The 15,362-nt window shown below is 41.3% G+C and overlaps 1 protein-coding gene across 1 annotated transcript in view; it reads right to left on the reverse strand.

The window, feature by feature from the left end:
- GYPC (glycophorin C (Gerbich blood group)) overlaps window positions 1-14,443 on the reverse strand; it is a 34,114-nt gene extending 19,671 nt beyond the window's left edge. The window contains exons 1-2 of the mRNA XM_082057260.1: window positions 14,304-14,443; window positions 13,889-14,074 (exon numbers count right to left, since the gene is read on the reverse strand). Coding sequence (XP_081913386.1) covers window positions 13,889-13,922 — 34 coding nt within the window. The 5' untranslated portion in view covers window positions 13,923-14,074; window positions 14,304-14,443. The remainder of the gene's footprint in view (window positions 1-13,888; window positions 14,075-14,303) is intronic.
- Between the last annotated feature and the right edge of the window lie 919 nt (window positions 14,444-15,362).

Raw genomic sequence — 15,362 nt, forward strand, 5'->3', positions numbered from 1 at the left:
AGAAGCATAAGGAGAAAAGCAGCTGGATAAAGCTGGAGATTTCCTTGCTAGGTTGGCCTGAACAGAGCAGAAAACTTCAGATTTTCACAGCCAAATGACTCCTTTGAAGTACAACAGCTCTAGAAGGCCATGGAAAAAGTTTGGCTTGGTATTCACTGTGTAAGAATTTATTGGAATGCATTAAGAAGTAAGGGCCCTCTCTCAGCAGTCAAAATAGGGACCCTAGGGCAGAATTGTTACTCTGTACGTCCCTCTCTGCCTGGATGGATGCTGCTCTTCCATAGCTGAATCAGAGGCAATCACATTCTGCAGCACAGCAGCAGCAGCAGCAGTCACTGCGATCCCGTTTACACTGGCATCAAAGCGGGGCACCAGCCGGTAAGAGATCTCCCACACATTCCAACTGCTCAGCTGGACCATGGTGGAAGCTTTTAAAAAATCTGTTTTAGGCATATTAGAAAAATGATAAAATGAAGAATTCATCGTCAAGGTCATCATACATAGCCTCTGTCCATCCTCTCTGTTTTCCAGATTCCCAATTTAATTTGCTAGTTGATCCTGTCTAACAGGCTGTAAAAATCTGCTTTCTCAAGTAGTCATGAGAGAGCCTGCAAATTTCCCAAAGCCCTTTCTTAACATACCCAAACTATTTACCATTGCCTCCAGAGAAGTCTGCTTCGGAACAGTATTATGAGGTCAAGTTATCCCACTGAAACACCTATGAGTATGAAGAGAATGAAGAAAAAAAAAAAAAAAGAACAAACCAACAACACTAGCTCAGCCCTGGAAAATATGAAGTCATAAGTAGAGTTCAGCCAGAGCAGACTCCCATTAAATTTTGTTTAAGAGCCAAGTTCCACCCTGAGATATGTGTGAGCTGCAGTTTATTTCAGGGGGAGCTGTGCTGTATTTCATGTCAGGGCAAGGCTTGGACACAAGTATGTATCTGTTACCAGTCAGAGAGGAGTGAAGCCCACATCCTTTTTGCATTTTTTGGTTCCGCCTGCCTAGGTGGAATAGAAAAGTGAAAGAAGTGGATAAAACAGCCCACATTTTACAGGGCCTCTCTGTCAAATTCAATTCCTTCTTCTACAAGACCTGAATGCCTGTGTTTCTGTATTCACTAAGCTATTTTCATGAGATATTGAAGCATTTCCCTGTGCCCCTGCTGCCCCACCAGAGTTAAATACGCGGGCAGAAGCTCTAAGGCTTGTCTTTCTGTCTTCTTTGCCCTTGGGACTCCCTTTAGGAGATGGCCAGCAAGAAGTGTTCCCTAGGATACACACATGCTTTATAAAGAAGGGATACAAACAGCAGTCTGGCTGCTCATACTCCTTGAAGCCTTCCACTGAACATTTTTGTCTGACAAACAGGAGCTCAGCTGAGTGAAGAGGAAAGAGGGAGTGGCAAAGACTTTCCCAATCCCATTTGCATTCCCAGACAGGGGTCAGGAATGACAGCAGCATGGATAGTCAGGCAACAGCCTTTGTAGTTGCTGGGGCCAGCTCCTAATGCACAAGTGCTGTGAGAGGGGACAAAAAGATAAGGTCATAGCCACATGCATTTCTTCATGGCTGCTGGAGGTGCTGTGGTTACCTGGGGGAGCAAGGCAGAGGAGTGTCTTGCTCCCTGACATGAGTCGTACCCTTCAGTAAGCTGTGCCTTTCAGTAATTCTGAGCTCCCAAAGCTGAATTCTTTCAACTACAAGTTAAAAGAGCTCATTCAAGAAGAGGGAAGAGGGGGAGGTAAGGCTCAGTCCTGCCAAGCGGTAAGGCTGGATGTGAGCAGGAGGTTAAAGTATTTCGTATGAGAAACTCTGGTAAATGCAAAAGCTTTCATAGCCCAAGGCAACCCTTTAAAAGCTGAAATACTGACTGGTTCAAGAATTTCCCATGCCTCAGATCCCTAGATGGTTGACCTGTGCTTTAACTCTCCATTAGGCATCTGCTACTGGCTCTAACAGGGATGATGGACCATCAACTCCATGCTCGCTACAGCACTTCATGGGCACAGCTGAAAAAGCATTAAAGTCCTGGATAGACGAGAACACCCAGCACCATCAGAATCAAAGGTACATTAGCAATCACTTGTCATGGATACTGTAGCAGATGAGAAGAGGTGGCAGTGTCCCTGGGAAAGAAAATCTCTTTTTCTTCATACTCGCGTAACCTAACAGCCAGATGGTGATGGTCAAGGAAAAAACACAGGCAGCTCTGGTAACGCCGCAACATCGCTTCATTGTGCAATGGAAGTGAAACAAAGGATGGGAAAAACTAGTACCAAATCCCATTAGCTAGAAGATGGATTGGATATATCCCACCAAGGGTGGGGAATGGGAAAAACAGACATATGTGTCCTGGGAATCTGGAGAGATGATATGGCCTGTGGCCACAGCTGGTGTGCCATGGCTTTGCACTTGGCAAGGGACTGAATTTGCATTTCTTGCTTCATCTCCCCTCACCCAGGATTATGTTCTACAGAGGGGATATAGATGCTCATGACCATGGACAGCAAGTTGCTACTTTAAAGTGCTGAATAGTGGCAAACAAAATCAATTGCTGAGCTGGACACTCACATTTATCAGTATCCCCTTGACAGACTTCCCTCAGCCACCCACAAGTCCCGGACCTTGCTGTGTGCTGCAGGCAGCAGCGCACAACCTGGCGTGCTTGATACTTTAGGGCTTGAGAGCCTCTTCTCAGGTGTGAGCTGTGAAGGAAATCACTGTGGTGGAAAATAGCATGTGCTAGATGTTCCAGTTCCCAAGCTTATTTTCCTCATTCTATGAGGAAAATACATGCCTCTCTTCCAGAATGAATCACAGACACAATCTTTAATTACAGGACGCATGTTCTCCCTCCCACCCCCCAATGACTGCTGCAATTTTATATCTGACAAAAATAGGCATCCAGACCTCTAAAGGGAGTAGCTTGCATTTCCCCCTCCAGCAGCTGCCAGCCTCTGCAAGGTCCTGGGGCTGGGCTGCACCACACTTGAAAGTGAGGGAGATTCAGGCAGCAGTTTGGGACTCAGGTCACTTAAAAACAGCACACTGGAAGCAGCGACGTGGGAGTTGTACTCCCATCTGCTCTGCTACTGGCCTCTGGAGAAAACAGGACACAGGATATGCTTCCTGCCTGTGGAAGGCTTGTAGCAGCGCTGGAGAGAAGGCATGACCTTTTCCTTAAAGGAAATGTAAGTCATGAAGACGAGTAGGGGGGAAGAGTCCAGGCTACATTTTATCTTAAGAAAATGCCATGCAGCCGTACCTCCTCATGCTTTCTCCCCCTGTGTTTAAAGCTAATCCTTATTCATTTAGCAATGACACTTTTAAAACAGTTTCATCCATCTCTGCCATCCCATTGTTTCTAAATTGAATCATGAACCTTCTGACATAAGTCAGATGCTGTTGAAATGAAAGGTTTTATTCATCGCAAGCAAAGGAAATCAGTGGAGGTAACCCAGAGGAGAAGGGCTTGGCTCATGTTCTGTTTCCAGCTCACAACTGGTTATGTCCCCAGGATGCAGCAATTAAGCATCTCACACAGAACATGGGAGGGGGAAGAAGAGTCTTTGTCTGAGATACGCAGATTTTAATGGATTCCAGAAGTGGAAATCTTTTACTGAGGAGCAAAACAAAGTTCAGAGAGATGCAAAAGCATTTATCTCCCCGGTTGCATTCCTGCCTGCCAAAAGTGGGAGGTAAAAGGAGTGGTAAAAGGAGTCCCTTATGGATCATTAATCCAAAATTAGAATGAGCTCAGGAGCCATTGACAGCTTTTTTTAATGTGCAAGAATTTGAATCGGCAGGACGTTTTCTTCTTTGATAGCATACAGGATCAGTTTATTTGCTCCCCACTACCTTTTGCTTTCATTGGAGGTTGCTACCAAAGCTCCAGTTCCCACTGATAAATAACTTTGCCTTCATTAAAATCTGTGGTGATAGTAGACAAGGCTGCTGTGAGCTAAAACAAGGCATTTGAAGGAGAGTAATATTAAAAAATGAAGATCTGAAATCAGTAAATTCTGATCCAAAGTCCAATGAAATCAATACAGGCAATCTCAAATTCCAGGGTACAAGTATCTCAACACCACTGACTTTGGCAACACAATGATAACTTGCAGCAAGTAAAGCATTTCCTGAGAAGCTCAGCAGAAATGTGAAGGAGACAGAAATGGTCAGCTATTTGTTTACATGCCAGGACCTCAGGTGAGGAAGCTGTGTGTTCGCAGCTAGAGCTGATCAGAAAGCATGCACCAAGTTAGTTGGAAAGGGGGTAGATCTGGTGGACACCTCTTGTTATTATGTTCTCATTGCTTTAGGGGTAAGATAAAGAAAAATAGTCTTATTTTGTCTTACACTCTCTGAAAACACCTGAAAAAATTTTCACAATGTCTCAATTGCTAAGTAAAGAACATTAAAGGCTTGTTATCTCTGTTCAAAATACACAGACATTTACAAAATGCCACTAGTCTGTAGTGGATGGCATTTTATACTCTTTACCTTGGTAAAAAAATGTCAAGCAGAGAACTACATTTCTGTATTTAAATCTCCCAAAAAGCACTCACTCCAGGCCCAGATTTTCCAGGTTCCATTTAAGTCTGGTAAATTCACATCCTTATTGTTGTAAATGACCTACAAGATCCCAAATATGGCTGAAAGAGAAAATCCAAACTGTCTGGTGTCCTTGGGTTTTGTGCTCTCTCTTGTGTGTATGTGTGTGCATGCAGCATCCCCTATTTTTAGTCTTTGCCAAACTTTGTGTCTTTGACAAGTTGAAAGTGTGAAGATTAGAACGATCATGTTTACATGATTTACATGTTTACACCTGCTACTTCATTTCTTCCATGGTGCTTAAATGTTCAGGCATGTGGCTTCAAAACACGCTACCTTTAATGTACTTGAAAACTCTGCTGGATTTCCAGTTTGCTTTGATCTCCACAGTCTATAGACTATCTCAGAGAATACAAATGAATATGTTTAGCAAAAAAATATTTTCAAGGAGAAAACCCTAAAATCCTTCCAACTTGATACGCTTTGTCAACTGATGTCATACCTAAGGTTGTTTTTGCATGTTATCTTTATGCTTCAGGAGGCCTAGATCTCTGCCCAGAATAAGCAACTTGATAAGGTAAGTTGGGAAGATGCATGTGGTCAGTGCTCCTTATCATGAACACTGAAGTGGCAAAAAATTATTTGGTGATTTTTATTTAGCATAGGTCCCTTTCCATTAGGCAGACACAGCCTGCACAAGAAGGAACTATAAAGCACCCTTCTCCTCCCTGACCTGGTGCTATTCTTCTTGGCCACACTGATGTTAGCTGAAACCATTCACCTTCTTCACGACTGGAGCAGGGATAGGAAGAGTAATAGGAAAAGCAGCTGGGTGTGCAGAGCACACTGAGTGTTTTTGAAAAAGAGCAAGACAACCATGACTTCTTCTTTTCCCAAAGCAAAGGGGAAGCTAGAGCGGAAGAATGGCTCTCAATGGCAGTTTTGTTTCCTGGTCTGCTCTGCAGGGTTTTCTGCAGAGATGCAGCCTAATCCTGTGTATATCCCCATTTTCCACTGAGGGTTAATTGCCATTAATAACTGGCAGTACAGACTTCTTAAAAAAAAAAAAAAATCCTGATGAGTTCCATAAGAAAAAACCTGGATTTGTATGCATCAGGCTCCAAAAATCAGAGTCCACTGACTCAATTATGGAAATTCAAGGGAGACAGACAATAGTAAACTCTCTCAGTCATGGGATCCAGGATGCAAAAAGTGTGTCCCAAGTTGTGAATAAAAATTCCTGTGTGATGACAGGAAAGATCTGGAGTGGGGAAATGTGCTGTTTCATAGCGAGCTGTGAAGATGAGGCAGTAAACAGAAACTAAGGGAGAAGAGGGAGGGAGATGGAAGAGGGGGTGACTCCCAAAGGAAACAAGGCCTTAACCCAGAAGGTGACAAGGGAAGATTTATGTCTTCCTTGCCTGTGCTTTCCTTCCTTCCTACTGCCAAGGCTGTGGAAGGTCCTTGAAAGAAGGGAGGAAATGTCATTTAACAACTGGGACCTGTCTGTCTCTCCCGTATTGCTGAACGAGCACTTATTTGTGGGCTGAGACAGGGACAGGCAGGGAGGATTATGAGGTGCAGAGGATATCTGAACTAGGCAACTGGAGAGGTCAGGTGTGAGAGAGAGGTAATGATCAAGACTGGTCCACTCTCTCAGGGTATCCTTGCATCATGGATGCATCAAGAATTTAATTTTCTGCTCCCTGTATTGTGTAGGACAGACTGTGGTCATAACATTCGAGTGAACCATCAATACTGAGAACAACCTCTGCTAGCTCATGAGTGCTGGTTATTAAGACCTAAAAAAATAAAAGACTCTACTGAAAATGTAATTTCATAATAAATTGGTAAATTTCTTGCCCTAATACATGCTAAGAAAACCTTGAAAACAGACTTGAACATACCCATATAGATCCCAGAAAATATAAATAAAATACAAAAATACAGAGTGTAATTTTAAACATACTTCACAATTTTTGAAAATGTAACTCTTTAATCACCTATGTTTAAGTGATTTTGGGGCTATTTATTTTACCTAAGGATTATTTGGTTTAGCTAAAGTTGGTCATCAGGAGCTGCTTTTCCATCCCTGTTGAGTGACAGAAATTTTTGAAATATCTAATTAGCTGATGAGAAGCATCTTGCTTTTTCAGAGAAAACAAGTTTATTTTTCAAAGAACAAATCGGCATACACAAAAGGATCAAGTTAACTTGGAGTAACAATTCTATGAAAGTTATTCCAGTATAAATAAATTTTCTCATAACTGTTTGAGGTGGACAAGAATTACATAATATGGTTGAACTGATTCCTGAATAAGTATTCTATCTCCAAAGGAGGGTAGTTACTCTAAAAAATAACTTTTATTTCACCATGAATATGCTAAAATGTTCAGTGTTTCTGGAAAACTGTCCTGAAACTACCAAATTCTCCCAGCACAGATGAGTTATGAGAGAAACCTATCCCTGACCAAATCACCCTTGAGGTATGAATTTGTACCCTTCACTGCATCATGAGTGCACACTTGGCCTTTCCTAATCTGGATTCCCCTTTTAAATAGGATGATCCACTTGGAACATCTACTCATTCCTTGTTTCTGAAGTCATTGTGGTTGCTTTTGTCTGGATCTTTGCTTATGTGGACTGCGCCCTATAATAATCTCCAAGATGGATTCAGGCAAATACTGTGATGTCTGAATTCAAAACATGGAGTGATTCAGTGTCTATACAATCATGAGCTGCCAGGCTCTTACTGTATATACAGTCAGCAGAGACACATCTGAATCTGGCATCTGCAAGGGATAGTTTGCATAAGGCTGCTTCACTGATGTTTTACTATATCATATACAAAGGACATTGTTATATATTTCCCAATTCCTTATATATAGCTCAAATCTTCCTCTCACTTTCTTTCTTGTCACTGAGTTTATGTCTCCATGAACCCTTCAAAAATCTAGTAATTTTTTCTGCTACTTTTAGAGGCATCTATCATATAAAAAGGGAAACATGAGCTTATGGGTAATGGTCTCTGAACAGAGATATTGTCAGGGAATTAAAACTCTCCATATCCAGAAGTCTGATTAGTGAAAAGCCACATAGGTCGTGAAAAAGGCTGTGTGTGTATGTATATGTATGCCTGTGTATACATATATACAATATATTATATATACATATACCTTGTGTATATATGTACATATATAAAGAATTCAAATCCATTTTCTAGGTTTGATGTTACTAAAATAGTCTCTGTTTGCAAATCTAAACACCTATGCATATGTAAAAACTCGATGTCTGATTCTACATTGCTGTGACCTTGTCACACATGCTTTTCACAATGTGGACTGTCTCATGAAAGCAGACATTTTATACATGCAGTCCCCAGTAAAACAGGCATTTATCACTCATGATAACATGGAGCTGTCTCAGGGTGTGTTCGAAAGCCCCCCTGCAACTTACTGATAAAAAGCTTAACTACATTTCAGGGCTTATCTGAGCAAGAAAGAGGTAGGCCCTCATGAAATAACTGAATTCTTTTTCTGAGATGAAAGAGAGAGGGAGAGGAAAGGGAAAAAAATCACTTTAAAACTTCAATGCAGCAGAATAAGTTTAACCCATTGAGATTTTAAGTGAAGTTTTCTGCTCTATCAGGAAGAACCGTGTGGTGAAACGTATGTCAGAAGAGAAGAAGATATGAGAAACTGGCCTACTTTGCAGATGAGCAGATTAACTAATAGGAACATAACTTAGCCAGATGTTTTATTGGTGAAACTTCACGTGCAAGGTACATCTGCAATAAGGGAGCACCAATGCATTTGATTTCCATGCTAACATTGGAGAGATAGGAATCTGGTGTCAATTAGATCATGCTGACTCTTGGAGAAATGGAGTACAGGTCTTATTTTGGCTACAAATTATGAGTTGCATGCCTATTATTATAACGTTGCAGTATCATTACTTGATGCAGTTGAGTTATGGGTTACAAATAAATTATTCAGAGAAGACGGTCCTTTTCTCCATTTGTATTCATAAATTGTTGGCAAACCAAACCTGATTTCTCCAAGTGCCGCTTTTCTTTATTTGCCACGTAGTTTTTCAGAGTGTTTAGCAGCTGGTGAATTTTTCATCAACTCATTACTGGGGAAACACTGCCAAATTAATTTGAATTAAGAACTTAAGTATTCCAAAAATAAGTAAAACACAGTCTGTCTGCTGTCCAAATACTTGCCCAACTAGGGTGTTCATGTATTCTTGTCACTGCAGCACCTGAGTGTCCCCCAGTTTTTCATACATTTCCTATCACAACTTGGATGTAAAGCAAAAAGAAAAAAAGTAAAGAAAGATCTTCCTAGTGTCAAACACCATGTTTAAAAGGTTTCTGATCTCTCTATGGGAAACAAATCGGCCAATTGCAACCGACTTCTGTGTTTTTTCCTAAGTATGTATTACAAAATTAGAGGGTGTGAAGCAAAGAGATGTTGCCCCAGTGGATCTACTGGAATCAATACTAATTCCTGCCTCCTGGTTGCTATAAATTCTTTCCCATAGCCAAAAGCTGCCTCTCCAGCAGTGCCTCTGGAAAGCAGTCATTTCTCTCCTACCTGTAATCTGTCCTCTCTACCAGCCTTTTGTACAGCACCTAGCACAATCACATTCCTCTGTTGGCTTAAATTTCTCTATGCTATAGGAATACTAATCCCTTCCCAACAATAGAGACAGGCACACCACAGAGCAGACACACAAACAGACTTTCATTACAGAATGCAGTCCTAAAAGCCTGTTTCACAAAAGGCTTTGCTGATTGGACTCAGTCATTTGAACAGTCATGGGTATGGGGTATGTTCTACAAGAGCCTAGAAAGAAAGGTGCAGCAGTATCAGCAATGGGATGCAGACACTGCACAAGTCTGTAATACTATTATAATATGCTTAAGTATGTAGTCAGCCATGACCTGAATCTTTAAATCTTTAACCTCTACTGAGTAAATAATTGTCTTTTGTGTGTGTGTGTGTGTGTGTTAAAAGCAGTGCCCAGAAATGCTGAGAACTGTGTACTTTCAAAAAGCAGACTCCTGTGTGGGTGGACATCCCTCCTATTCCCTCCAGCACAGCAGTTTGCCAACATTTCTGCTCTTAATTATCGAAATTTCAGGTGCATTCTGAGCCCTTCAGTTTGCAGACATTCATATCAACATCTCAGGCAATGAGGATGTCAGGGAGAGCAAATTTTCCAACTCACATGCACAGTGGTGGAAGACAAATATACAAGCAGAGACATGCAATTTACATAAATGCTTGTGGGATATATTTTGAGACTTCTGTGCTAAAAATGAGAGGTTATAATCTATAGGTTTCCTTGTTTATAAATGCTCACAGGTTCACCAGTTAAGACCAAAATTTTCATAATCGATAGTCTCTATTTTTGTTTATTAGTCACTGCCACAGACAAGTGCTTCTGTTGATTAATGGCAATGAAATAAAATCTGTTGCCAAGGCAGTGAACAACATGGTTAAAAGTCTATGGGGATCACTTGCAGCTTTTCACAGGCCTTGTGTGAAAGGTAGCGGTATTGCTACAGGAACATTTAAAGGAACAGTTTGTAGCCCCAAAATATATCTTAGAATGAGTTAAAGATAGGTCAAGACTGTTCTCAGAACCAGACTCTCTGTGCACAGCTATAACTCACTTTGCCTTTATCAGGTGCCGCTTTTGCCAAGCTCTCAGCCTCTCTGGAGGAGGTAGCCCACACATACTTGGCTCTTTTTGCCAGAAGCTCAAGCTGTTGCAGGTGGAGATGCTGAGCATGGTGGACCTAAGGTCTCCTGCTCACAGGACAGAGTTAGCACCAGAGTCTGCTCCTCCTAAGCAGGGCAGGGCTTGCACCTGGGCTATTGCTGAACTACAGCTGGCCATGCAGAAGGAAAGCATGCAGCTCATAAGGCTTGCTGGGCTTCACACTGTTCTTGACCCTCTTCCCCTCTCTGCAGCTGAGCCATGGCCTGAGGTCCATTCTTGCCTCCTGATTTCCTTTTGGGCCAGTTCTTCTACATAGCAGAGACCGCATTGCTTCCCTACCCACTCAGAAGGAAGACGTTATCTGCTAGTAGATTATGAAGAAGAGAAGCCTCCACAAGCTACTGTCCTTAACCACTAATTCTGGCATTTGGAGTATAAGAGGTCCCCAATAAAACATTCCCCGCATGCTGAGTACAGATTAAATCCTGTAAGGTGCAGAACACCTTCTCCAAGGGGATGAATGCCTCTGACCCCCAAAGATAGATCACTGCTTCCTCAGATTGACTCTTTGACCCAGTGATGTTTGTGTAAGTCCTTCACCTCATTTGACGTGTGCATTACCTTGGAACTGGGTCATTGCAGCCTAAAAGCAAGAGGGCAAAAGCTGCAGTCTGAACAGAGGTTGCCAAAACTGTGCAATTCCTTAGATTTTGTAATAAGTGAGGCAGCTACTGCCTGTACATTTGAGCAGAGGTGGGAGGAAGAAAATGCATCACCTTCTGGTAATAGCACATTTGAAAAAGACACATTTAAAAATTGGGAAGTTTACATTCCTGCTATCAGGCTAGATCACCTTTACGTCACAAGAGAAAGAAGAAAAAAAAAAGAAACTGGAGATACATTCTCAACACAATATTGTATTGAATCCCAGCCAACAAAATTGAAGCCCAACTCCATTTTTGGATTTGGTAGCAGACTTCTATATTTAGGTATTCCATTTTGATTCAGCTACAGACAAATGGCCATTAACTATGATGGAGTAAATATACACACACCACCTAACATCAGCAGGCTGAATTACTGGCTCGTCTGCCATTGAGTACAGAGAGAACCCACTCAGAGCAATGGGATATCTGAGCCAGGCATGGGAAGTGCTCGAGGTTAGACTGTGTGGCATCCTCATATAGAGGCAGAATACATTTGTAGGGTTCACCGAACTGAATATTTTGAATCTGAAATGGTAGTCTGCTCCTACCTGGTTTGCCAGGATAATACTGTATTTATGAAATGAATAAAAATTCCTTATCAGCTGCAAGTGAATACAAGGAGATAAGCAAATAACATGAGTAATTAGATTACTTAAGGTTGTTCAGTTTACATCAGTAGGCAGCTGCTCTGTGGTTTCACCTGCAGGTACTTAGCAAAGAATTGATAAGTTCAGTATAGTCAAAGGTTTTTGCTGATTCTTTATGCATTTTCACACCCATTTCAGAGATTTTCACTATAGTTATGAAGCAAATTTGTTTTCCCAATTACTCTATCTCTCTGGCAAACATCCACTGTCCATGCTGTGCAGTGCCTTTCAATACACTGATCTTTCAATATCTTGTTTCTTGCAAAAATTCCTGGAATTTTACGAAGAAATAAGACCTACCCTGAAAACCTCAATCATTATTTAAAAAATGCACCATACTTTCATTATACAGGATTATAGTACTATCAAACTTCCCTCTAATTTAATTTTGTTCTGTAAATTTGATCCATTTCATTAAAAAAACAAACACAAACAAAAAACAAAGAGAGGCAGACTGAAAATACAGTAGCATCCTGTTTGAATAAGTAAGGGAAATTATAAGGGCAAATAAACAATAGACAGTCACTATTTTTCAGTCATAATACTTCTTCTAGCTGGATTGTAAGCCATTTATTTTCACTGGCAATCAGATGATCTTAAAATGATGCAAGCTGAGAACTCGCGTCTAGATTTTGGAAAAAAACAGGAGAACCTGATGCATCAGCCTGTTTCCATTATGAACAGACAAAAGGCCCTATGGAGTACTAATTCCTCATCCAAATCCACCCTGGGGCTTTCTGTGGGATCTTTTGACAGCCTGGGTCTGTCAGAGAAGTGATTCATAATGTATTCAGGACTGTAGAGCTGGTCCTGGACTTGTCACCTGACCAAGCCTGTCACTAAAGGTACAAGATCAGGTCTGTACCCTTGTAGATATTGCACAATGAGCAAAATGCACATCAGTGAGTCACGACCACCCTCCTGCACACACTTGAAGAACACCAATGGCAGTAATTTACTCAAGCTTTTCCAAACCCAAACACTCAGAATCTTGAATTAGCCTACATGTTTCTTCCATATCAATCATAGAAAATAAGCTGTAATAGAAACAATAGAAAACAAGCTATAAAAATCAAAACTCCTGAATAAAATAGAATAAAATGTACTATAAAGCTAGCATCTAATCTTTCTTGTTGGTTAGAACTTGAAAAAGGACACAAAGGTAAATAGAAATTGCTGTGTAGGATTCCAGAAATGCTGCTCTCTGTGTCATGCTGGATCAGCCTGCCTCATTCAGAGCTTGAGAAACATTGTCAGTGTCAACATCCTTACAGACTCTTACAGCAATCTCTGGATGAAAGCCTGAATCGCAGGCAGCTCCCAGCAATGCTGGCAGTATTCATTACTGATACCACAGTATGATAAACAATTCTGTTATCTGAAGTTTATTAAAAATAATACAAAACTACTGTCTTAACTTAAAGCAGGAAAGATTGTACTAAAGCCATAAAAGAGATATGGAGTTGCTATTGCAGTGCCAAAATCTCAAGAGTTTTCCCATTGACTCTTCACAGCTTATCAAATCAGAATCCACCTCCTTCCCCTCCACTTCGTTTTTAGTACTGTCCCAAAATGAGTGCTACCAAGCTGCAGCTAAACCTCTTGCTCGTTTGACTGTTTGGGCCAAATTCTCTCTTTTCAGATTTACTGAAATATGCAGAGTTATGCCAGCAGAGGACTTGCCATCCTGTACTCTCACTTGCTGAGAAACTAATTTGCTTGTCCTTAAGACCACGGTTCTAAATTTCCAGGAGCTGTAACGCGTTGTGGCTTTAAATATAGACTGTCAGTTTGTGGCTTGAGTCTCATATTACACACAGACAGCTTGAGGCTCTAAACACAAGTTGGGCAGGACCATTAATATCTTAGAAAAGTGTCAGTACAGTTACAAAATGCTCTATATTTTCATTCCTGAAAGCGGGGGGGGAGGGAAAACATTCAAACGAAACTTTTCTAAGCCATGGTTTAAGCGGAAACATTACTAACTTTGCTAGGTCTTGTTTAGGAGCTGGCGTTTGCAGAGCTTGTCTCGGCTCTTCACACACACTCGTGCACACAAACACAAAGAATAAAAAAGGAAAACAGTTTCATCACAACTTATTTTCTTCAGGGTTAGTCTCAGGCGTTCTTTTTTTTTTTTTTCTTTTTTTTTTTTCACATGAAATGCGTTAGACAATCTTTTCCTTAAGCAGCAGACTGGTAAATCCACTCTTATTGTAAGGAGGAGGGGGATACGGGTACTCACGTGGTTGAGTTGTCGTATTGTTTTGGTTACTCATAATTTACGCCTTTGAAAAATGCCTTATTTGTGTTGACAGTCTCTCTTGCCTGCTCAGAACCGACGGCGGGATTGAACAGAACAGCTGGAAGAGCCCAGGAAAATGCTCCTCTTGTTCGGGCTCTCCTTGCCTGGCTCCTGACCCTTTTACAACTGGAAAAGGAAACAGCACATGTGTCATTCTCTTTTGCCTGTGTAGCTCACATGAGCGGGGAGGGGCACCCATTTGCAGATAGCAGTAACTGTATTCGAGTTTTGCAAGTTGGATGTATTCCACCCCTTTGCTTTTACTAACCAGCAACCAGGGGAAAGAAAATGCTCCTTTCATTCTTAGCCAAATCTAGACACACCTATTAGATTTGCTTCCCAAACCCCTACTCACCCACTGTTGATATTATTTGAGTAAAAAACTTGCTGCTGAATCTCTTCCCAAAATGCCTATCAGCAGTGGGTGAGATAAAAAGTAGAGCTTTCGATTTTCATTGCCCAGCAGCATCCTTACACTCACAGTCTAACTGATCCTGTCATTTTAACAGGTGAAAACTGAGAGTGACTTTTACTGGGTCAGAGCAGTTACGTCAGCGTGTGGCACGAACCTACACTGTGCTCAGAACAAGGAGGAATCTGTGGCTGCAGTACAGGCTGAGGCACAGGTGACTCCAGTCCTGGCTCTGGCATAGGCTTCTCATGGCACCTTGGGCAAAGCACTTAATCTCTGCCCCAGTTTGTCATTTGTAGAACTAAGATGATAGAACTGATTTCCTTCCAGTCTTGGTATTTTTATTTTAATCTGCAGGCAGATGTTGTTTATAAATAAGATATTTCTGCGTCTGCGTGGGTTAATTTACTCATACTTTGCAGCAAGTTCTTCAGCCTGGACTAGGCTACCAGCTGTTATAGCATTTATAGTGCTACCATTTAAAGCTCTCTCTTTGGCTATCTGCGTGCTATACTGCAATCAGCAGTATGTAGTTGTTGTGTTTATATACAATCAGCCTGTGGTTTACATGGGCTAGGACTTCTAGGTCACACCAAAATCCAAGTAGTTTATAACACGTACATCTTCAACACTAAGAATAGTGGACAAAGTTTTCATTTCCCTGGTCTTTGTGAGTCACGATGAATTAACTGCCTGCCTGTGACAGCAAAAACACAGTAACCATTGGAATGGAAGTGGAAAAAAACAGAGTCATGAAATTCAGGCTGAGACTCATCCTGTTTTGCAAAACTGATGCAGGATATTTCTGTGAAATTATCTCAGTGGCCTCCTACAAGAAATCAATGCTGTGAACTTGGTTCACACTATTTATTTAACAGCTATAGTACGAAAAAAACAGTGACTTCTTTACATGCCAATGACAAGTAACAGCTTGTTTGTGAGCATGGATACAGTAAACAGCTTCGGTCAGCTTTTTCCATGCTCTTGGCTGATGGTAGAGAG

This window comes from Streptopelia decaocto (assembly GCF_964273445.1).
Source record: "Streptopelia decaocto genome assembly, chromosome: 6".
NCBI lineage: Eukaryota > Metazoa > Chordata > Aves > Columbiformes > Columbidae > Streptopelia > Streptopelia decaocto.